The sequence below is a fragment of the Pogona vitticeps genome, chromosome 1 (genome assembly GCF_051106095.1).
Source record: "Pogona vitticeps strain Pit_001003342236 chromosome 1, PviZW2.1, whole genome shotgun sequence".
In the NCBI taxonomy this organism is placed as follows: Eukaryota; Metazoa; Chordata; class Lepidosauria; order Squamata; family Agamidae; genus Pogona; species Pogona vitticeps.
Window position 1 is genome coordinate 237,971,402 of NC_135783.1, and position 25,032 is coordinate 237,996,433.

Consider the following 25,032-nt stretch of genomic DNA (forward strand, 5'->3'; position numbering starts at 1 on the left):
GCTACAATACATTCCAATGGAGGATACATTGTATCGTTTAACGATGTTTCCTATGGGTTTTTTCGCTTAAGGACGGCAATCCGTGCCTATTGGAACGGATTAACCGGTTTCCAATGCATCTCTATGGGAAATGGTGTTTCGCATAAAGTTTTTTTCGCATAAGGTTTTTTTTTTGGAACCAATTAAAAACGTTATGCGAGGCACCACTGTAGTTGGCTTTCCTAAGATCCAGAATACACATGCAGCTACATTTTGGTTTTGCTTCTTTTGACATCTAGAACATGGCCACTTTTTCCCTCTTGCTGCCACTTCATCCACTGATTCATCTCTGTTGGTTACAAGCAAGTCAAGAATAGCTGGTTGTTGTGGATTTTTCGGGCTCTTTGGCCATGTTCTGGAGGTTCTTCCTAACGTTTCGCCAGTCTCTGTGGCCAGCATCTTCAGAGGACAGCAACCTGTGCTCTGGTGTAGTTGGGTTGGGAGTGCAGTATGTATGGCTGTGAGATAGGCTTTTGTCTTTTTCTGTAGATGGGTGATTAGTGTGTATTGTTGTGGGTGTATTGTTGTGCTAAGGAGAAGAGATTATTTATTCCTGTGGTTGATGGGTGTCATTAGCTGGTCTTTTGTGTGTAGTGATCCCCTGTTCTTGTGGCTCGGTAGAGTTCATTGACCTTTTGCACACTGTATTTTTGAGAGTTGAGAGCCAAGTTTTGTTGAGCTTCACACTTTCCTCTTTTTTGTTGAAACTGCTGGTGCTTGTGGATTTCAATGGCTTCCCTGTGCAGTCTGACGTAATGATTGCTGGTGTTGTCAAGAATAGCTACTCATTTAGTTTCTTCCTCCACTTTTTGTTGGAGAAAATTATCAGCCACACAAGCCAGGAATTTCTTGGAGGATTAATGTTTGGCAGAATTTGCCTCCTAATAGATAACAGGATAAATGGAGTCTTCTGTTACTACTACATTGTGTCTCTTTGAAATTCTTTCAACTTGTTTTTCAAACGTTTCATACACTTCTTCTTGACTAGACAGTCAATAGTAGACTCCAACTACCATGTTCCTTTTATATTTCCTCCCAGTTATATTAATCTATATGCTCTGAATAGGACAACCAAGCTCATCCTCCTGTATTTCTGTGCAGGAATATGTAATTTTGACATATAATGTGACTGCACCACCCTTTCTATTCTTTCTGTTCTTTTTGAACAGTATACAATTGCTGTATTACATGGGAGTCTTCCCACCACATTTAAATTATCCCTATCGTTATGTTTACCCTCCTGAACTAAGATTTCCATTTCTTCTTGTTTGTTTCCCATACCCCTGGCATTCATATATAGGCATCTGAGATAATGTGATTTGTGTCCTGCGTTACTTTGTACATTTTAATAAAAACTATTCTTTTACTCCCAGTAGAGCTGCTTGCTCTGTTCCTCTTACTGTGCATAAGACTTCATCTGTTTTTACCTCTGAGTTTGCATCTCCCTCCCCCTTTCAATTCAGTATAAAGCCCTCCAGATGAAGTTCCTATCTCTGTGGCTAAACACATTCTTCCTATTACATGTGAGGTTCAATCCAGCACTTGCCAGCAGTAGATCTTCTCAGATGCAAAGCCCATGGTTCCAAACTCCAAATCCTTCATGTCGGCACCACCTTTGTAGCCAGTTGTTCACCTGGAGTTTTTTCTTTTCCCTTTACTGGTAGAATGGACAAAGAACTATCTGGGTCCCAAAATCCTTGAGCTTCCTTCCCAGAGCTTCAAAGTCTGGTGTGATTTCTTCATAATTCCTCTGAGCTGCATCATCTGTTCCCACATGGATAAGAAGAAAGGGATATGCAGCCAAGGGTTTAAGGAGAGATGTCAATTCTTCCGTCACTTCCCTGATCCACCCTCTGTCATTTCAAATGATCATCACTGCATGCAAAAATGTCTGGCCAGACTTTCTGTTCCATCAAAGGCTTTGATAATCCTCTGTTAATTTGTATTCACTAGATTTTGTATGCAATAGCTTAGAATCTGGATGATTTTGTTTGTATTTCCCAAATTACAGAATGTTTGTCCGGTACTGCCTTTCAGGTAAAAATCAGCCAAACATTTTTCAGGATGTTCATAGAAATCTCGATCACCTATGGTCAAGTAGGCAAGTTCCAAGAGGAGGAGAGAATGCCTTTTCATCTGATGTCTAAGCTCACTAGAACAACATTAGTGTATTAAAATAATTTTTAAATGTTCATTATTAATTGTGTAATCAGAGTTCCTTTTAGCAGTGTCCTAGGCTTCCAAGCTGTTCTGTGAAATAAAACCAGTTGCATTCCAAAAGAACATGACATCTTGGTCAGCTAAGCACCACTGTGACGTTGGAACAGATGAGCAGCTTGGTCTGATGACATTCTAAAATTGTTGGCTATCAGCATGCTATTTAATAACTATTTATTCTTATTCTTAATCTTAGAACTACAGAGCTTGGAAGTGACTCTATATAGATCATTGAGTCCAGCCCCTGTTAAAGATGTACAGTAGGAAACCACCTTAACCTGGGAGTAAACTGCATTGAGTGGGATGGACTTCTTAGTAGATACTGTACATCCGGGGCTATGCTTTCTTTTCAAACCATGCTGCTCTGACTTCCCTATGAACAATGTTAGCCACACTCTGTCATGCTGGCTGGATAATATTTTTCCACACCAGGTGAAGTATTTCCATAGGAGGGCAGCAAGAGGCTTTCCTCCTATTCTCCCTTCCTTTCTGTGTTGTTAAATTTCAAAAGGTTTACTGACATCTGTTCACATAATGTACCTTTGGTTTTTAAAGGCAGCATTGCCAAATATTCTGAAACAGTGTTCCTGACTGGTTGCCATGATGCCTGATTACCTGCGTAGTCCACGTTGCATTGCATATTTCGGAGCAATGTTATGGTGCTCTGAAGTTCAAGTAGTTATTAGTAAGGGCATATTGGTTGCCGCAGAATCAGGAGGAGAAAGGGCCTGGTTCCCCCAGGGATATTTACCGGTACTTGCTGTTAATATCCCAAGCTTCTAGGACCAGTCCTGATCCCCATTCCATGGATCATCTACTATTCCTACAGGATAATACAGTGGTTGGACTAAGGTTTGGGAGACCTGGGTCCATTCAGTCACAAAATGTACTGGATGACCTTGCGTTTGGTCAGACTCTTTCAGCTTGACCTACCTTTCAAGATAGTGAAAGTGCTGTGGGGAGGAGGAGAGCATTGGACCCACTGGCAAAAAAGGTGGGCTATAACTTTATGTGTAATTAACTAAATAAACAATACTGCTGGAATCCTAAGGACGTTATTGTGTCACATCTCACATATTTTAAATGTTATTAGGAGCAAAACAGTGGCATGACCTTATAGTAGGATCTCTGCTGGTGGTCTCCCTTGAGACTTTGAAATGTAGTTTAAATAGTGGCTTACCCAAGAAACCTAAACCGTAAAGAGATACGAAATTTGGGGCAACATATTGCTGCCTGGTGTTTGTACTCCCCAGAGGCCTGAAGAAAACGTTTATGCAAAGCTCTTGTCTGTATGTTTATTGTGGGGTGGACACCTTTTTTCTTTTGCAGCATAATGCTGTTTCTCCTTTCCTAACAGCTCTCGAATAACTATACGCAGGCAGCTCATGCAGGGATTCAGAATGTGGATTTGGTTTGAACAGTATTTGTCTTTCCTCAATCCTTCAGGGCATGGAGAGGTGAGGAGAGCAACACACATTTGCTCTCCTTCTCCAGAATGGAGAGACTGCCTGGCTATTTTCTCCTTAGATAAGGGTGTTGTTGTTTCTTTTCCCTATCTTCAAAGGACCTGGAGGCTGGAAGAAGATAAAACGCTTCCTGTGTGGCGCTGCATTTCACAGGGGATATAAAATTCTCCACAGGTTTGCAGGGTCTGGTTTCCAAAGCATGAATCATCTCCCAAGAGTCAGAGGAAGATTTCAACAACAATTCTAAGTACTCTTGTGCCATGGAACAGTCAGCCTAGAAATATGTGGAGCACTTCCCCAGGAGCGGTCAAATGGCTGTGCTCTCCAAAGCAAAGAGCAAGTATTATAGACAACACAAACATTTTACAGAGAATCTCACATATTTGTGGGGTAGGGTTGATTCTGTGATCTCTGAACGGGTTTAAAACACTTCTTTTATACACACAGCTTTATGTCTACTACATTCAAAACTCAACACTCTTTAGACTTGCCCAAATACAAAGACACTGGAATTTAGAGGAGAGCGGCTTTTAAATGCAATAATTTACTTTATAATTTATTGCTTACATTAATATCCCTGTTTTTCTACAAGGTAGCTCAGCATCCATGGCTCTCCTGTTCCCCACTTTATCTTTACAGCAAATCTGTTAAGCTGGGAGAATGTTTTTCGCCCAAGGTATTCTAGTGCCCTTTCGTAGCCAAGTGGAGATTTGAGTCTTCAGTTTCCTGAGTCCAGTACACTGATCACTGAACCATGCTGGCCCCTCTGTTCTTTGTTTAATAATCCTGCTCCTAAGACCCTAATTTTTGTTATCTGCAAATCATTCTTGGGAGGCCATCCTCTTTGGTCACAGTGGTGTGCAAAATGGCAGCTGGTTTTGCATGCCATCAGCCTCTGGCCGGGGTTGCAGTGGTGTTCAAAATGGCAGCTTCTGCTCACAGTCTGTAATTTGGAAAAGCATTATAGAGAAGACAGAAGAACATGACAGTGAGATGGAGCAATGGGTGGAGAGTGAAGGAGTGGCAGAAAGGGAAGGAAAGCTGAGGAGAAAAGCCATGGAAGAGGGATGGGAGGGCAAATACAGAAGAGAGTTTAAAAAAAGGGAAAGGCTTATAAAATGGCTGTTGGTCAAGAAAGTGGGAGGATTAGTCTGATCAAGATGAGTAATTATGGTAACCCCTCAAAAATACATATAAATCCTGATAAGATGTTTTTCTTCTGGAAATGATTAAATAGAACATGCATGCTTTTTGTTTCTAATGTAAAGTGATGTATTAGTGTAATTTGAAACATTGTGTTAGTGGCACAAAATTAACAATCTGTCATACATTTATATGCAACATATGAAGAGACAGGGTCTGGACTCGAGAATCCATAGGATCCAGCTCTGCAGTTCTAAGATTGTTATTACGTATTTCTTAAATTCTCTGCTTTGAGAAGGAATCTGTCGCTTTTCTCACTGCCATCAAATCTCTACCCCATGTCATTTGATGGCATGGTATGTTTCCTTTTTCCCCTAGCATATATCCTGCCCATATAATGTTTACATTTTTGAAAATTTCACCTATTGCATTGCACCATACTGATACAGAGATTGTTGCACATACTACTTTCTGAATCTTGGATTTTATTTTTCTTGGGTTTTAAACTGGGGTGGATGTGTTAGGGTACTCCCTGTTCTATTTATGTAGGCATGAATGTTCAGGGGCCACAAAACTTAAGCATGATTATTCAGTGTCATGGATTTTATTGGCTGCATTTTTAAAAAAAAATGTGAACAAGGAGCTGGTGTTGTTTTCCTTACAACAATATGTGATCTTTGTTCATTGACTTTAAAACATTGAAACAAAAGAGCTTCTATGTCCTGGGAGCTACACACCAAAGTGTATCATTCTGCCTTGATCAATAAGTAATGGTACCACAGCGTTGTGGCTCATAGGCAATGCTGTCTTCCTTTCATTTTTTGAAAACATTGAGGAAACTGTAAACTCCAGGTTAATTAATCTCCTCTTTTATTTTCAGAAGTGCCAGCAGCAGCACTGCAGATTGCAGGAATAAACCTTGACAGCTCCACTGTATTTTAAAGCCAAAGGTGGGCTGCTTGGATTATACGGAGTCTATTATCATAATGAATTTAATTCATCAAACATTCCACAGTTTAACTATGTTGCTTCTGTGGCAAAAACATTCTGCAAATGCCCAGGGCCTATAATTTTGTTTGGTACCAATGCAATTAAATATTTGCATCTGAATGCAATTTGAGATCCAATCCAGTTTGCTCTGAATGGCCATTAGTTGCAGCCTGATGAACGCTGGGCTTTAAGTGTTTTGATTTTGAAGCAATTGGTATGTTTATTTGCATTTTTCCTTTAACCTCGCCTTTGGAAGACAATCCATTTACAGTCCCCAAAATGATCTGCAAGGTTGTTATCCCCCCCCCACTCCACCATTATTATCTTTGTAATAATTTAGCATATAAATGGAGGCCAAATTATTCTGTCTCCTGTCCAGATTGACAGATGAGAAACTGTTCCTTAATTTTCAAAGAGCAATGCTGATGAGTTTCGCCATCTCAGGGAAGATGGAGATGGGTTTTTCAGCGGCGAGAGTGTCAGATTGATGAATTTGCTCTGATGACCCCTTCAGAAGAGTGGATGCCAACTCCAGAGGGGCACCAGAGTTAGCAACAACTATTTGAACAGATCATGGGTAAAGATTTAACTCTATGAAGGCATGTGCATTTTGAACTAAATGCTTCCCATACGTCACAGTGTGTATGCCTTTTCTCCCTTAATTCAAATACCTGGAAGCCATTTCCCACTTCAGACTTGGGAAAATCTGGATTTGCCACTGAGAGTACACTCAATGGAAACTTACAGCCTCCCACTAAGTGTATGTTTATCATATTTACATATAATATATTTCACTTAAAACATCATAAGGTAAAGGTTCCCCTTGACAATTTTTGTCCAGTCGTGTTCGACTCTAGGGGGCAGTGCTCATCCCCGTTTCCAAGCCATAGAGCCAGCGTTTGTCTGAAGACAATCTTCCGTGGTCACATGGCCAGTGCGACTTAGACAGATATGGAATGCTGTTACCTTCCCACCGAGGTGGTCCCTCTTTATCTATTCACATTTGCATGCTTTCGAACCGCTAGGTTGGCAGGAGCTGGGACAAGCGACAGGCGCTCACTCCATCACATGGATTCGATCTTACAGCTGAAGATCTACAGACCTTACAGCACAGAGGCTTCTGCGGTTTAACTCACAGCACCACCACGTCCCACTAAAACATCATAGAGTGTCCCTAAAAGAACCCATGTACTTTTGTGGTTAGAATGGGGGACTAGGACTGTTTTCACTGATACATGGAAACTTGCTAGTTGACTTTGGAGCTAGATAATCTTTCTTATCCTTGCTTCCTAGGGTTATTCAGAGGACAAATTGTTGGAGGAAAGAGTATGCTGCGTGAATAATACAGTAGTGCATCGCTTAGCGATCGCTCCGTTGAGCAATGAAATTGCTTAGCGATGGGGTTTTGGCCATCGCCAGAGCGGTCGCTTAGCGATGGCCCCTATGGGGAAAAATCGCTTTGCGATGATCGCGGGGAAGCGATCATGGCAAAGCAACCCTTTTTGCACAGCTGATCGGTGGTTCCAAAATGGCTGCTGGAAAAACAAAATGGCCGCCTGCTGTTTTGCCTCGCTTTAGAGGCACCGAAAATGGCCGCCCCTATGGAGGATCTTCGCATAAGGTCAGTTTTTAAACCTATAGGAACACATTAAACATGTTTTAATGCGTTTCTATGGGCTTTTTAAAATCGCTTAGCGCAGTGGTTCTTAACGTGGGCAATAATGCCCCCCAGGGGGCGCTTTCATTTTTCAGGGGGGCGGTAGAACGAAAAGGGGTGGTGTGGGGGCGAAAGAACAGAAGGGGATGGTAGGGGGGCGCTGGAGCAAGCCAAACCTGTGAAGGCGACTGCAGCCGCAGTGCTGGCAGTAGATCCAGTGCTGCTGCTGCCGCCAGATAATCCAACTCTTTCTACCTGCCACGTCTCGCCTTTCTCCTTTAGGGGAGCACTGAGTGTGGATCGGGTGGAAGGAAAGGGTCTCTTGTGTCCTCATCCTTGCCCCGTGAAGCGCTGCCTCGCACCCCGGTGGGGAGGGAGACTAGGTAGGTAGGTAGGTAGGTAGGTAGGTAGGTAGGTAGGTAGGTAGGTAGGTAGGTAGGTAGGTAGGTAAGATATCATCACCTCAGGGAGGGGGGCAATGATAACTTCTTCAATGGCTCAAGGGGGCATTTCTTTCTAAAAGGTTAAGAACCACTGGCTTAGCGATTAAATCGCTTAGCAACTTTTTTCCTGGAACGAATTAACATCGCTAAGCGAGGCACCACTGTACAAGTGAAACTGCATGGCAGGTTTCAGTAGCTTTTTGAATGTCTCCCTAGCATTGACCAACTTTTAGCTTGAGAACTGAATCCATATGGTGGGTCTTAGGCTATGGCTGCATGGTCAAATGTAGTAGGATTTGCTCTTCCTATAAAATGGGTGAATTTGATCTATGTTTTAATGTCTGCATTACATTCAAGGCAGATTTGATTCCTTCCAGCCTATTTCCTGCCAAACCTGCTTTTTTTCCCTCTGCCTCTAGAGAGCTGCATTCATTTGTGCTTTTTCCTAGGAAGATGGGTGTGTGTGTCTTTAGGTGGTGTTTTCATTGATGTAAGCACTTAGGGTATGCTTTTCAGAGTAGTGAGAACATGCCCCCACCATCATTCCTTTCCACTTCCAGTGTTTTAATTTTTTTTAATTCCTGTGTGAGGTTTGCACTAGTCCGCTCTAACACCTTCACTAGATGTTCTTTGCATACAAACACAGAGACCAAAGCAGGGCAAAATGAAAGACATTTGGAACAGTTCTGTAACCAAAGAGCTTTGTAGTTAACCATAAAAGGAAAGCAGAGGCGGAGCCAGAGGAAGGAAAGAAATAAGGGGGGTGAGATTGCGGGTTGCATCACAGATAATATGAATGGGGAACTCACAAATCAATCTACAACCCTTGCACAAACCATTGTTTGTGATATGAATCAAATTGCAGCAAAGCCAAATTCTTCCGAGTCAGCTCTCCATTGTAGCTATGCTCTTATCTAGTGTTCTTCTAAAGGATGTCAGGGATTGCTGAGAGAAAAACATACACAAGCCAAATAAAGCTGGTTCTCAAATGCACACCCTTTCTTCTGCGATGCACAGGTTATACATTGGGTAGCCTATGCTGTCTTTGCAACATCACTTGCTGTCATTGAGAGCACAATGGAGAAAAGGTGTAGGGGGACAGGAAGCAGGGCAGTGTCCTTCTCCCCATCTTTCTGGCTTTGGAAAACATACTGCTAAATTAAAAACACACAGCTAAAGAACCTGTTGTCCTTCCTCTCTGCTTTGTGTATGTTTTTCTCTCAACAACCCATGATACTCCTTAGAAGTACACTACTAAGATTCACCACATGGATTTAATTCTCAGGTTGTAGTAACAATCAGAAGAAAAAGGGCAGAAATTGAGTTTTTAGCATGGAGGGAAACTCCATCTTTGCTTCTTGAAGGGTGCTTGGGGAAGAAGAACAGCAAAGGACCCCAAAAGGCCCCCTCCTACTGATACTTAATGCCAGGTCATGCAATATTGCAAATTTCCCAACACGAAATATATATAATTTAAAGTTTTTACCCTGCCTATCTACTGGAGTTAAACACTGAAATAGTAATCTATAACAGAACAAATGACTGGGCTGCCCTTTATCATGAGCTAACCAGCAAACTGCTTTTTAAAAAAGTAACTTTCCCAGCTCTGAGAAATGTGCCCTGTGTGCACGCTGCTCCTCCACCTAACTGGAATTCATCAGGTTTTCCCTGGGTGGAGTAACTCGTACAGACATACGCCGATGGACATGAAAGTCTCTTTCTCACACGTGTCAGATGAACAACCTATTGAGAGGGATGGCCAGTGGGCAGCCCAGTGTCTGATGGGTGTGAACAGCACATGGATTCCCAGCGTCCACTCTTGAATTCAGGGAGCTCATCAGCTGAAACTCCCTACTGTTCTTCTGAATGATTGCTTTCTTCCATTTAGTCTACATAGAGGGACTTGTATATGATGGATCTTGCTGTGCAGATAAGAAACATATGAGGACCAAGACGGTTACCAGAGTTTCTTTATCCCTCCTCCGCTTTATTATTGTCGTTGTAGCAACTCCAGGATTTTCTTTACATTCTTTCTTCTAGGATTTTTCCTATGGTTCATTATACTGCTGCCTGAACCTTTCACCAATAAAGTGTCATTTTGTATTCTCCTGCCATTCAGAGTAAAGAGTACTACTAGTTTCTTTAATATATTTCTTTCCTGTGGGGAAAAAGGAGAGAGGGAACATTTATGTTTCTGCATATTTTCACACAGAGATGTTGCTGGAAAATTTGTAATGTTTCACAGTTAACGGAGGCAGTGATTTTTTTTACCTGTGTTTCTCACATTAGTTGTTAGACCTCAGTGTTTGTTTGAATCAGCCATTTTTATAGCTGCCCATGACTGTTCAGATCTTCCATGTTCCTAGAACATGAAAAAGAACAGAAAAGGAAGTATGGTTTCATTCAATCTGATAGCGGTGGTATTGGTAAATAACCTGAGATCTCCTGTCTAATTAGATATTGTATATTCTATTTCCAGCAGCAAATATTGAAAATTCTCCAAAAGCACATGAAGTTGCAGTCATTGGAGGTAAGAATGCCATAGTCCTAGAAGGAAACGTATGTTTTGCAGAAATTTTTAGAAGAAATAAAATAAGTATTTTGTAGCAGGTGAATACAGGTCTGTCAATCCTGTCAATTTGTCAGGCAATCTTCTATCCGTGCCCATTTTGGAGCAGGCTGGATTTGGCTAAGTCAGATCACTAGGAGGCTTGGTATGCTGTTTGGTGCTATCCTCACATCCAAATGGCATATGGACCTCAAGCAACCCTATTTGGGTCCACACCAGCCCGTTGACAATATCATGGAATGTCTTAAGAAGAGAGCCATGTCAAGATATTGACAAATAACATTCTCTTGGCTCCATGGAGGGGAGTGTATCAGGACAGCGCATATGCATGGCATCACTTTAAGAGAATTAAAGCCAAATAGAAAACTTCCTACTGGAAGCCAAAGGAAACAGGAGGGGACAACAAGGGGGATTTTTCCTTTGTTTTTGTCTCAAAAGGCCGTTTGAGAGCTAGTCAACAAAAATCCCCACCACAGAGCCAAGGATGTGTTTATTTTACCAATATCTTGAAGTGGCTTTCTTCTCAGGCCACTTCACAATACTGACAGGTGGAAAAGTGGGGCTCGCTTTTGGTCCCTTTCCAGTGGTTTCACTCCTGGAAAACAAAAAGCAAAGTGATCCTGTTCTCACCAAAAAAAAAGAGTAGAAGCCACTGACATGGGGTGGAAAGGTGTGGTTAGGACTGCTCTGGAGGTGAGCTGGTTCCCCCTCCAGAAAAGAAATCACCTCATCATTGTCTATAGGAGCGAACCAGCCCATCCCTGCTGTGGGCCAAACAGTGCTAAATGCCCATCTAGTCACCCTCTAAGCCCACTGCCATTTCTGCCAGCCTTCCCAAGTCCACAAAATATGTGTCCCACTTCTGTAAGCTCTCAAATATCCATTCCCTTTCCCCCTAAAACTAGTCAGGGATAGTGACAGCAGCATTACCCCACAGTACATACGGATGGGTAACACTCCCGTGCTCGAGGAAGAAGAACAGATCTGTTCTTAATTGATAATAGCAGCCTGGAAGGCTTTAAAGAGGGAGGAAGGGGACAGGAGGCTGATGGAAAGTAGGAGAAGAATATAACAATGGATAATTAGTTTGTTTCTGGTCATTGTTGGTTTTGATGTTTCCATTTTAAGTTCATTCTGTTGCATGATGATGCTCTGCAAGCTAAAAAAATGCTTACAATTGTATTTAAATCGTTCCCCCCAATACTCATTCATAATGTATTTGCCCTCTAAAATAAACATTCCACATGCGTTTTTTGAGCTAGGAATTTGGAATAGCATGGATCACTGTGAATGTTCATTGGCACCAGATGTAATGGTGGGTGTTCCATATCATGTTCTTCAGAGAGGCTGCTTCAAGGTCCCTGGATAAAGATTTGGGCCCCCATTCAGCCAGCCTCTCCATTGAGGAGAGAGCCTTCCTACCTCCAGATGTTTGTAGTTGAGTTTGAGCTCAACAAGATGCACAAGCATTTGGCCACCATGGCCTTTCTAGGTTCAGCTACTGCTGGTGGTTTTCTAAGGTCATTGCGATCTTTCTGCCAGAAGCTGTGGAGAAGGAACAAATGTTTCTTCTTTTTTTAAAAGCTATTTAAAGCAGACCAAGAAGCACAGTCTGCTTCTCATGCCAAGTCAGATGTTCCGTTATCCTGCCTCTGTGCTGTCTGCTCAATATTGTTAACATGCAAGGGAAAGTGATAGCAGAGGTTAGGAAGCTCCATGCGTCTAGGGGCCAATTTTTCACCATGAGGAACCATAACCACCCCCACCCTCTGCAGGAAAAAAAACATGATAGAAAACTAAACTGGAATGGACTGGAGATTACTTCTGGTTTTCTTGAATAATAGTCATTTTTATCGTCATCTGGATAAATTTAGAAGAATTGGTGCTCCTAGAAAGATCCAAAATTGAAAGTTCTTAGGGAGGGGCCACAAAAAAAAGTCTTGGGGGCCCCATGAGTCTCATTGCCAGATTTAATACCTCACAGCAACCGCACAGCAACTTTCCTCTTTCCTACAAGCTTAGGCAAAGTAGGTTGCAGAAGGACATGTAAAAAGAAAACTTTAGGCTATCCAGCAGTCTTTAAAAGGTCATTGTTTCCTAGAGCTTTACCAATGAAAGTGGTTCTATTATCACAACAGAAACTTGCCACAGGAATTTAGAAACAGCCCCATTAACTCACATTCCTTCATTTGAATTACTATTCCTCCCAAAAGATGTATTCTTTGGGCCTTTTTATATCTATTGTGTTTGCTCATTTTGCTGTACATGCTAATTTCGGCAATTCACCAGGTACATTCCCCATCATTAGTGCAAATTAGTGACATTCTGCTGCATTTCCCTTTGGTTCCATCTCCTGTAACTTTAATCTCAGCTGCCTACAAGTTACTAGGAAGAAAATTGAATTGCTCTGCCTCCCTGAGGCTTATTAATACTGTACAACACTTAAAGAGCATTAAATCCTATTGTGTTTTGGGAGTCCACTGTGGATCTTAAAAATTGATGAAGACTCTGTTGGGGTCATGTTATTATAGCAGATACAACTTCTTCGCATTTTCTTTTCCATAGCAGCCAACATCAGTTCCTTGAATCAAGCAGCATATAGCCCAGAGGTTTTCTTAATGCCTTAGATTAAACTGTATAAGTAAAGAGAGTTCTTTGTACCCATTCCACAGCAATTGTAAGTTTGCTTCAAGATCCAAGCAAAAAAAAATATTGATCTACAGCAGTGGTTCCCAACCTTGCGTCCCCAGATTTTCTTGGACTGCAGTTCTCAGAAATCCAGGCCAGCGTGGCTAATAGTGAAGGCTTCCGGAAGTTTTAGTCCAAGAATACCAGGGGAGCCAAGGTTGGGAACCACTAATCTAGAGCAAAGGCAGGGCCCTTCAGATGTTTTAGACTACGGCCCCCAAATTACTTTCTGTTGGCCTTGCTAGATGGAGCTGACACAAACAACAGGTGAGCCAATGTCCATACATGTATCTGGCCCGGATTTAGAGTCAGACCCATGTATGTATAGTTTTATACCAAGCCAGGCTCCAGTGTCTTTCTTAGAGCTGTTCTAGAGCCAGCAATAAAGTGAGTCAAATCAAAGTGTTAGGTAAATATTCAAGCAAGTGGGGTAAACAACAGTATCACAGTACAACAATAGCAAGGGAGAGAATATTTCTTTGACTGAACACCACCCAGAGCCTGACCCTTGTCACCTGCTGGTCATGGATTGAGGGAGGATGACTTTTTTTAACTTTCTGTAGAGAGACAAAAAATATATCTTGGGCTAGCTGTGATACCATCTGAGAGGCCATGGTCTTAAGGATGGGTGTCCCTTGACAAGAATGGCTGACAAATGGCTGTTGAATGAATGGCACTTTGGTGCCCTAGCCATCTTGTTCTTCTGATGCTGAGTTGTTCTTTTCCATTCAGGCCCATCATTTCTGTCTGCCATGCTGGTTCAGTTAGGAGCATTGGATCCAGCCTACAACAGGGAATGAAGCAGGAATCAAAGTTCATAGGATCATATTATCTGAACACAAATCTATGTCTAAGCAAAAGATTATTTTGGAGGTGGCTACAGACCTATCTCCTATTGAAAACCAAGAGAGTCAAAGTCTGGATTTCTCAAACACTCTGGACTTTATTTACTTAAAAGTTGACCACAATATTAAGACGGGGAATTTAAGTATAACCTTGTTGTTTTCTTGTTTTTATTTTGTTTTGCTCAATTCTCTGGCTTCATCATCACAAAGTCCACCCCCTTCTGATGTGCTGCTATCTTTCCTTGCTTTTGCTTTGAAGAATCCAGCAGAAAGCCACCACCCCCCTAGAGTGAAGCAAAACAAAAACGGAAAGGCTTAGGCTATTGAAAATGGTAATGAAAAAGGAGAAAATGCAGATGTTTCTTCTTCTTCTCCCTAGGTGTCATTGCAGCTGTGGTTCTCGTCTTGATTTTCTTCTTGCTAGTGATTCTGAGATACGTGTACCGGCACAAGGGCACCTACCATACCAATGAAGCAAAGGGAACTGAATTTGCCGAAAGCGCAGATGCAGCTTTGAAAAATGACCCTACCCTTCAGGGCGCCATGGATGAGAGCCGGAAAGAATATTTCATCTGAGAGCAAAGGCAGCCCACTGAGACATACTTAGTCATTCTCTCCTTCCCAAGGGAATCGATCAGACACTAGATCAGAAAGCACCAGGATATCGAGATTGCACAGGAGAGAACAGGGGGACTAATTGAAAGATTGTTGTTTGCCCCCCAGGAAGAATGAAATGCCTGATACATCACTGTTTATTTGATTAGCGCCGCCGCTCAGTTCAATACCAAATCAGGAGAAACAAAAATCTTATGATGAGTGGGTGATTAACTGAAAAAAGCAGATAATAGTGTCAAATGTCAAAGTGTGACATTTGGCAGACACCCTTGGAAAGCTTCATCATAGACGTGTTGATCTATCCTGCATGGATGTGATACCTAGAAGTGAATTTTAAGTGGCAACAGAAGGTGTCAGGATGCATAAAACACAGAGGATTCTGGCACAAAAATGACTGTTATAGTTCAGATATCTTGTTTTCCTTAACATGTATAAGTTTGTTAGTGTGAATGTATATGCTTGTTATTATATATTTTTTAAATAATGTCCTTAAAAAAAACACACACCAGCGACTCAAACCTCACAGGAAAACACTAGAAAAATGCTGAGGAAAGTTTCTTAAATGAAGGATTTTATTTTAGGACATTTCTTTATGTTCTTACATAATTTCTTTATGTTCTTGCTATGATAGGAGGCTAGATTGGTTTGTGTAGGACTTAAATACAACACAATGGCTCCTGCCATTTACTGACACTAGTCATGGAAGCTTCATATTCCTATCCCAAGGAATAGGAATATGGCAGCACAGTTGCCATGGAGGTCTGTTCCCTCCCCCCAGAACCAGCCCAGTCCACTCACTGGGCTTTGTGTGGTGCGTGGGGCCCTCATTGGTAGCATTGCACCAGTGCTTCCCTGCCTCCCTGCGCTGCTGACCACTCCCGTGAGGAGGCGGGATGATGAGTCTTCCTGCTCTGCTGCTGAGTAGTCAGCAGCACAGCAAGGCAGGGAAGCACTGGTTGGGCTACTTCCGCAATTGGTGCCATGCTACCAGTGACACCCGCACGTGCCACATGAAGCCCGGTGAGTGGACTGGGCTGGTTCTGGGGGAGAGGGTCAAAAAGGCCTGGCTCTTGTGGTGGCGATATTCATAAACTTCTCCCCTAGGAGACGAATATGAATATCCTATATATATAACTGCATTTTTGCTGAAGAACTATTGTCTATTCCATTGCTCAGATGACAGAGTAGCTAAAGAGGTGGCGTCCTCTTACCTTTAAAGGCATTGTTGTAGTCCAAGTAAAGGAGGGCCTGACGCCACAGCAGTAGCGTGGGACAACCCCCAACTCCATCCAGAGGCCACCAGTGCTTTTTTAAGCTGCCAGCTTATAAGGATTGGGGAGGGATAACAGGGCTGAAAGTGAAGGGCTTATCGTTCCCCCCATAGCTTTCCATTGTGCATTTCATTCAGCCCTCCCTTCCTTTCCGCTCATAATTTGAGCAATAGTTTGCTCAGTCCCTACTCACTCATAACCCTCAGTGGACCTCACATTGCACAGCATTGCATTACCCAGCCACAGCATGGCCGTTTCCCATGCTCTGGATGAAAATACCTAGCATGGCTTGCCTTACTAATCTTTCCAGTTCCGTTAAGAATCTTCATGGTGGTATTAGGTCCTCTTCAGAGGATTCATTGCTGGAATTAAAAAGCTAAAAATGGAAACTCCCATTAGCATTGCTGTGCTGGAGGTTGTAACCACAATGCAAAAGCAAATGGTAAAATTATGGAAAAGACAAAATTGTAAAAAACAACCTGGGGTACTTCAGAAGTATGGAGGTAAGGCAAGGAAATCTGGAGGAGCGGTAAACCTGCTGTGTCCAGAGAAAGAGGAGGCATTCAGATGCCACTTAAACCTGGTGCAAACAAGTGACCTGTGCCTAAATCCTTGTTGGATTTTATTACTAAGCACCATTCAGGAAACCAGACATAGACTTGGCTATGGTAGATTCAGATATGCCACACATTGCCTTGTACAAACAGACCTCATACCAGTTTTTATGATTTCATTCGGATCTATTGTGTATATATCTCCCCACTCCAATTATGCTTCTTTGCATCAACTGACAGAAAGTGGCTATTTGCACAAGAGCTAGAATGTTTGCGTTAACAAAACAGTCTTCATTAGCTAAGAGAAATATTTAGTTCCAGGTATATGATCTGTATCCAGGAACACAAATTCTCTTTTGTTACCCTTCTTTTTGAATTTCTTTTTGTTCTGCCTTGTTAACAGTATTCTTTTAACCACATAAATAGTCCAGGTGTGACATTATGCTCCCCACCCCCCAATGCTAATTATCATTCTGGGCTATTAAAGCACACACATTCTTACTTGGTTTCTACTGTTTTTCTTTTGGAGTTCTTTTTCAAACTTGTTTGATAATGAAAACTTCCCTCCTGTTGGGGGTATTAACTTGTTCACCAACAGCTCTGCTAAGCTCTTACAAACTCAAGGCCATATCTTCCTTTATTTAGTCATCCCATTTCCTATTTGGTCTTCAACTGTTCCTAGCATTCTTGTATTTTCTAGCAAGTCCCAACATCTCATGAGGTCCCCAAAATATGACAGTCTCAGTTACATCATTTTTGCTACTAGAGAGTTCAGAACTGATTTGATTTAGGACCCCCTTGTTTGTCTCTCTAGTAATCCATGGTATCCTTGGGGTACCACAGTATTCACTGAGACCACCGAAAGAAAACAGTCAGCCCTCCTTACAATATTCTGAAGTCCTAATGACCTCCTGTTACCTTCTGTACTGTTTTGAAACAAAATCCAGAAACAAATGTAGTCACATTTCTGTTGTGTAGTGCATCCCTTAGTGAGTGTATGAGCCCAGGTTTACTGAAGGTGACTCAGAATTTGATGGATATATATAAAAGCATAAACAGAAAGAAAGTCCAACTTGCTTTCAGTAAATCTGGGGGTTCTCTGGCATGCCAACACAGTAAAAAACAATACTTACACCATCATCACATAAGGAGAAACACATAATGAAAAAAGTTAATGAAAGAAGCTGCAGATTGGCATAATATGTATATTCAGTGGGACATGGTGGCGCTGCAGGTTAAACCGCAGAAGCCTCTATGCTGCAAGGTCAGAAGACCAGCAGTTGTAAGATCGAATCCACGCGACAGAGTAAGCTCCCGTCACATGTCCCAGCTCCTGCCAATCTAGCAGTTCAAAGCATGTAAATGTGAGTAGATAAATAGGTACCACCTCGTGGGAAGGTAACGACATTCCGTGTCTAGTAGCGTTGGCCACGTGACCACAGAAACTGTCTATGGACAAACACTGGCTCTGTGGCTTGGAGACAGGGATGAGCACCACGCCCTAGAGTCAGACACAACTGGGCAAATTGTCAAGGGGAACCTTTACTTTTATGTATATTCATGGATGCACCTTTAGTAAGAATACATTTTTCCATAATCGAGAAGCCTGTGACCAGTGTGCCAGCTACCTAACATAGGATAGATGGCTTGGACTCCTGCTCTGCCTTTCTTTGGTTCCTTTATAATTAGATTATGCAGAGACTAAATGGCACTTCAAATGGAGGAGAGTCCTCTAGCAGCACTTGAAAGAGATGATCACCCTCTGTAGAATAGATTCATGGCCATCTTAAAAATGGCTCAATACTCCCTACCCTTTAATGCAGCTGTGATTGGGGCCAAATTGCTCTACTTCTTTTTGCAGAAATTAGGTCTTGATTTGTAAAGAGAGGGCTATTTGTTATATGATTGGTCTGAATGTTACCATGACTCCCTTGGCCTCAAAAGTCCATTTGTCATTGTTTCCTCCTTTGTCATCAACCAAGCCAAAACCAACCATTTGGTGACTGAGTACCTTGCCCCCCCCCCGCAAAAAAATACCTTATTGATTTTTAAGAGAAATGGTTAAGTCCTTGGTGGCCAACCTCTTCACTTATTCTGTAGTAAATGAACTTGACATTGGATGAAGTATGCTAATGACATATCTTGTCCATATGTTTTCAACCTTAGGGACTATTATAATTGAATGTCTAGGTACCATTGTGAGCTAATTTGTATACATAAGGCAATCTGGCTGGATATTTGCTTAAAATTGATTGTTTTTCTAGTGTTCACTTTCAGAAAAATATTCAGAACATTGGGGAAATGCAGTGCTTGGTTAAAGTGTGGCACAAAGTTGTCCAATGCTTTCCTGGAATCTGTCTGCATTACCCTAAAGATTCTAGGTTGCAGGAACGGAGGCTTGTGAGTCACAACTTGCTGTCAAGTCCAACTTAAGTTGCACTGGTGACTTGACCTGGACTGAAAATGGGTATATTTTGGGAAGACTTAGACTTGAGTCCTGACTTGATCTGTTTTTTTCTGAGTTGCATTTTCAAGTCCCTATTCGGGATGGGCCTCCCTACCTGCTCCTGTGGCCACCATTGCCGCTGCCACCCTCCTCAGATGCAGCAAGCCTAGCTTCTGTTCCACGAACTGGCTGCCGCCTCCACCCATACACTCGCCAGCCAGATGATAGGCCAGCACATGTGCAGAGGTAGGTGTCAGTTCCAGAAAGTGAAGTTAGCCTGCTGGTTCTGAACATAGGCATCTGCCCACACAGCTTCCCTTTCAGGCCCACTGTTTCTGTGCTTGCGCCCCTTGGAGAGGCAAATGACATGAGTCTCAAGCTTGGGACTTCGGACTCGGAATCAGACCCAAAGATTCAGACTTGGACTCAGGAGCCGGACCAAAGGACTTGCCAACATCCCTGCTGGATTGATTCTTAAGGCCTGGTCAGAACATGCAGCAGCATGAGGTAAAATGGACTTCACCACACCATGCTTCAGGCAAGGCTAAGTTTATGTATACATGCCTATTTTTTTTTCTTAGCAAGGGATAATATATTTGTAAGGAGCTGTATTTTTAGAATCAAACTAAATAACCCCCTGAAAATGTAGAACTAAAAATGGAACAGGGTAAATTGGGACTACTTTGCTCTGTCTCTTGGTTGCAGGAAATTATGTCAGGGAGCCTTCAAAAATTGAATCTCTTCATCTGCGCTCACCTTTCCTTTTTTCCTATTTAGTTTGAAAAAAAAACATGCCCGTAGGCTTCATGCAGTCTTGAGGTTATTCTTCCTTATGGAAGAAAACTAGTGGGCAAGGTAGCCACAGAGAACACCAGTGCCATATCTTCTTTTCTGCAACCATGGTAAATACTGTTACGAGTTTAAAGTATTTTTAAAAGAAAGTTGTAAATTAATATAAACAGGATTTGCAGCAGTTCCATGAAAGTGACAGGATCATGTACAGTGTTCTGATCCCTCCCTCACCTGTGCAGTGTTTGCATACAAAGAAGTGCAAGGAAAGAAAGAAACCCAAGACTCCTGCCATACTTTTAGCTGGAAATTTGTATCCTTCACAGTGAGGCAGCAGTCCTAGCTTTTCCGGCAGACAAATCCTGCAACTGAACTGTTTTAATGGTTCACAAACAAGGCTAGAGAAATGAGAAGTAGGCCAGAGACAACTTTATTCTTCAGAAAGAGCCTACAAGATTTTCCTATACAAACAACCATGGGCCAAGCTCTTAACCCCAAGGGAGTGTCAAGAAATTACCGTATTTTTCGCACCATAAGACGCACTTTTTCCCCCAAAAAACATTGGGGGAAAAGTGTATGCGTCTTATGGAGCGAAATTCCCAGATTATTTTTTCCTGTTTTCTTCGCCTAAAAATTTGGTGCGTCTTATGGAGAGGTGCGTCTTATGGAGCGAAAAATACGGTATATAGTCTGTCATTATAGAATAGAGTACAGTCTTTCCTAACATGCAGCCCATCTGTAGCTAAAAAAGCAGTCACCTTTTGCAATGTCATTCTAGCACATGCATATCTGCCACTTACAACCAGCCAAAGGGAACAGGAAAGATAAGACCAAACACATTGGGACCCAAGAAAGTTGAGTAAACAGGAAAGGGGTCTCGGGAATATGGAAAGTCTCTTTCAGCCAATAAAGATTTTAAAGGTAGGTGAACTGGACCTGGCAAAAGGACAGAAAGCTCAACAGGAGCCTTCTGCTTTTTGATAATTCAGAAAAAGGATAGCTGGCACAGCAGTTTAGGATAAAAGGGGCTCCGCTCTTTTACAGAGCAAGGTTTTTCAGTCACAACATGAGGATTCTCCACAGATGAGAAAATCGCCTAACAAGTGATGTGGTTTAGTCATGATTCATAAGTTTCACAAGGCTTGGGACAAAACAAGAAAGCTTATTGGCCTTGACAAAAAGCATCTGTTTATGAGTGAGACCTCAGCTGTCCACATTATTGTGCATCTCAGAGTAAATGCATGACAAGAAGGACAGAAAAGCAGCCATGAGCTTCCTCCTTTAGTAATTATATTTGCCGTTGTTTCTCAGAAACAAATGTCATAAAAGTGTGTACTGCCACCAGCCCCACCACTTCCCTTATAACTTCATGTGTTTCCAGTAATATGAGTAACTGTATTTGGAATGATCATATCTCAATGAAACCCATGGTTTAAAAACAACAGAATATTTGCCTTCTGTTATCTTATATAGTGTGCCTGTGTGTGTGTGGTATGAAAAACTTTGGGTGCCTAATTAGCAGAAAGGCAATTCAGAGATGCTAAATTAAGTAAATAAATAATCCTGCTCCAGTTGGAACACAATCACTTTGGCACTAAACAGGCGTTATCAGAAGCAATATTTGTTCCCTGACTTAAAAATCTTGGCAAGCTTCTGGCATTTCATCTCCTGGACTGGCTGCCGAAATGATATTGCTTACATTTCTCCACAGGAGACAACCAGGAGTCACTTCTCATAGCCGCTTAATGGTATTTATCACATTGCGTACATATGTAGTTTCGTCGAGGTATTATAAGCATTTCAAGGCTGCCAAAGCCTCGAAGACAGGCATACCTTAAGTGCTATCCTGTCACTCACATCAGAGCAAAAAATGCTGCCATATCTTGCATTCTGTCATTTTAGGTTGCTGAATGTGCATTTGATTTATATTATTTTAGGCACTTTCACTCTGTTTAAACAATATATTTTCAGGCATCATTCAAACAATTCAGACAACCTGTCATTTGAGATTAGTATACTGTATCTATTTCTGTATAGACATAGAGGAAGCTCAGGTTAGAGTAGATTCTCAGTTACCCATCAGCAGATTGAGTTTCAAATTTTAGATAATTTATTAATTTTTCTAGAAAAGAAGAGGATTGCAAACATAAATAATATTATATTTGGCTTCTGAGAAGTTGAAAAAAAAAACCATTTGTAAGCTCAGTATTTAAGAAATTCTGATCAGACCGTTTCTTGTCACATGATAGTAAACCTGTTATGTAATTGGATATCACTGGAGATTGTGACAGAGGAAACCTCAGTGTATCTTTCCCCCATATTTGTTTCTTAAAAAGTAAAGCTGTTTCTGCCCTGTCTGGAACCTATCTGCCATGCACCAGTGAAGGATTTAGGCGTCTGTCAGGGGAAAAAGGAGTAACAATCACAATTAAGCCCATAAACAGGTAACACAGTCCTGCTGTTGTAGTCTAGCAACTGATATTGAGGGACATGGTATCCATAATCCTTATAGTAGTATATAGCTGTTAGAACTATTATCTATTGGCCAAAATTCTCCTACTTAGAATTACACTAAAATACATTCATTGAAACTTATTTTAGTATAGTAAATCTCAGGCCTATTTGAATCAATGGCACTTATAGAAGAGATGACTCGCCAAATCCCCATTGTTTTGATGGGTCTACCCTGGTGCAAGTCCTGGCAAATAGAAGGGGAAGACATGGAGGCAGTGACAGATTTCACTTTCTTGGGCTCCATGATCACTGCAGATGGTGACAGCAGCCACGAAATTAAAAGACGCCTGCTTCTTGGGAGGAAAGCGATGACAAACCTCAATAGCATCATAAAAAGCAAAGACATCACCTTGCCAACAAAAGTCCAAATAGTCAAAACTATGGTTTTCCCTGTAGTGATGTACAGAAGTGAGAGCTGGACCATAAAGAAGCTGACCACCAAAGAATTTATGCTTTTGAATAGTGGTGTTGAAGGAGGCTCTTGAGAGTCCCCTGGACTGCAAGGAGAACAAACCTATCCATTCTGAAGGAAATCAACCCTGAGTGCTCACTGGAAGGACAGATCCTGAAGCTGAGGTTCCAATACTTTGGCCATCTCATGAGGAGAGAAGACTCCCTGGAAAAGACGCTGATGTGTGGAAAGTGTGAAGGCAGGAGGAGAAGGGGACAACAGAAGATGAGATGGTTGGACAGTGTCATCGAAACGACCAGCATGAATTTAACCCAACTCCGGGAGGCAGTGGAAGACAGGAGGGCCTGGCATGCTCTGGTCCATGGGGTCACGAAGAGTCGGACACGACTAAACGACTAAACAACAATCTACAGGATTTTGGCCAACGACAATGACTCTGGTGAAGTCATCAGAGTTTGGAGTCTGCATTTGGAGCCTCCAAAATGCAGCATTTGGAAGGCTGGATGAAAAATATACCCTAAAAAAATGACAAATGCTGAGTGAAAATTTCTCAGAATTCTGAGATTTTACTTACCCTAGTAGTAAGAAAAACATCCTCTTTCATATCTGCATGTCCCCACCATTTTTTGTTGTCTGCTTCCACACCACCATCACAATGCCTCAGAATGACATTTGATCGATGACACTGTGGAGGAACCAAAATGGTGGTCAGGGTGTCAATATAGTTGCTCTCTGATCTTCTAAAGAAGAAAACAGTGGGTCCAAGCTAGTGCATATAAGCCAGGTGAGCAGCAGAACAAGTGCTGCTTTCTGGTCACCAGCTCAGATGGATGGGAACATACTGAAGCACCTTAAGATAAAAGGATGAGGTGGTGGCAGCAGTAACAGCTGCTTGTGCCCCTTAGCATCTGTTATATGAGTCATCCACTAGGGCTGACCCCCAGATGGAGGACAAGAACGCAACTCTACCCATTCCATTTACAAAAGGAGACCAGACTGGCAACACCAACAACACCTACAGTAATATACTCTGGTGACAAGAAGATAATAATCCCTATCATTAAGGGACACAAGGCAGGGCACATAGCACACACCTCTCTGTTTTCCTACATTGCTGCTTTGTTGTGCATAATAGTAAAGGCAAAGTTTGAAAAAAGTATGATTCAATTTTAAAAAATGGAGGAGCACTGCTAAACAAAATTTATAGTAGTAAACTAGAGGTCTGATTTTGTATAGGATAGATACTACTGATTTTGAAATGGCCCAAACTGATTTGTTCTCAGGTACATTTCTAGACCAGGAGAGACAGAAAAATTACAACACGAAATACAAAGGGCTATTAGCTGTGATGGGAAGAGCCACACAACGTAACATCAACTTTGTGAACGTGGTGGACCATTAGTTTGAAGGCAAAGCTTGTCTGTTTGCCTGTCTGTCCATCCTCCCATCTGTGTCCTTCCTTCCTTCCTTCCTTCCTTCCTTCCTTCCTTCCTTCCTTCCTTCCTTCCTTCCTTCCTTCCTGCTACCGCACCACTGGAAAATATTTAGGTAAAATATGTGTTGAGGTGTAGTAGGTGTCTCCTTAGTGTCCCTAGTCAGTAGTCTGGCTCGCCCCAGTGTGCCCACTCACTGCCTAGTCCAAGCCAGAGAGCTGCATGTTCAGCACTTATCCACTCTGGAACAAGCATGGATAGCAGGAGAGAAATTGCTCTGCAAATAAAGGACAGGAGGTGGTATTTTAAAAGTACAAAGGAAGTGGAACACAATGCAGGAGACACATCATCTCTACCACTACTTTGATCTATCCAAGTGAACATCCCACATTCATACATCCATGCAATCCTAAATGCAATGAAGACTCACAGTTGTGACCAAAAAGAAAAAGAAGATGACAACCCATTTAATAAGCAGTGCATCTCTATCCCCTTGCTATGCCTGGACATGAAATGTTGGATCAATTGTTGGATAGGAAATAGATTCCTCTACCTGAGACAATTGGAGTCTTTCCCAGGGGTCAGCAACCGGAGATTTGAGGAAAGGTTTTGGCTTTCGTTGGGGCTTCAGCTGTCAAACTCCATCTGCTTTGGTGCTTTCTTCTTTTGCTACAGCAGCTGGTGCTGTACATTTTTATTTAAATGTCACCAATTTTAACCCCTAAAACACCAGAGCAAACTTCTCCATCTTGAACAGCCCTGTTTCTGTTCCAGTAATGGACAAATACCCCTACTCCACTTTTTCTTGAAGCCAGTGTACATCTCTAACAGATTTATATGTTCCAGTTATACAAATCCATAGAAATAATCTGTACCCAAAGCTCTGTCTTTAGCATTACCTTCCTCTAAGGTCTCATCCATTACTGGTTTCTACATGTGGA

General features: G+C 42.0%; 1 protein-coding gene and 1 long non-coding RNA gene across 3 annotated transcripts in view; one reads left to right on the forward strand and one right to left on the reverse strand.

Moving 5' to 3' along the window:
- The window catches only part of GYPC (glycophorin C (Gerbich blood group)), a 28,412-nt gene extending 11,414 nt beyond the window's left edge, over nt 1–16,998 (forward strand). Inside the window, exons 2-3 of one of the 2 annotated variants that reach the window (XM_072985249.2) lie at nt 10,438–10,485; nt 14,437–16,998. In XM_072985249.2, the coding sequence (XP_072841350.2) occupies nt 10,438–10,485; nt 14,437–14,633 (245 nt within the window). In that variant the 3' untranslated portion in view covers nt 14,634–16,998. Of the gene's footprint in view, nt 1–10,434; nt 10,486–14,436 lie in introns of both variants that reach the window. The other variant, XM_072985248.2, reaches the window with a different exon arrangement.
- LOC144584008 (uncharacterized) lies at nt 9,918–10,317 on the reverse strand. Its single transcript, XR_013537993.1, has 2 exons — nt 10,227–10,317; nt 9,918–10,113 (listed from the first exon to the last, which is right to left on the reverse strand). It is a non-coding gene; the product is annotated as an uncharacterized LOC144584008 (long non-coding RNA).
- Nucleotides 16,999–25,032: the final 8,034 nt, after the last annotated feature.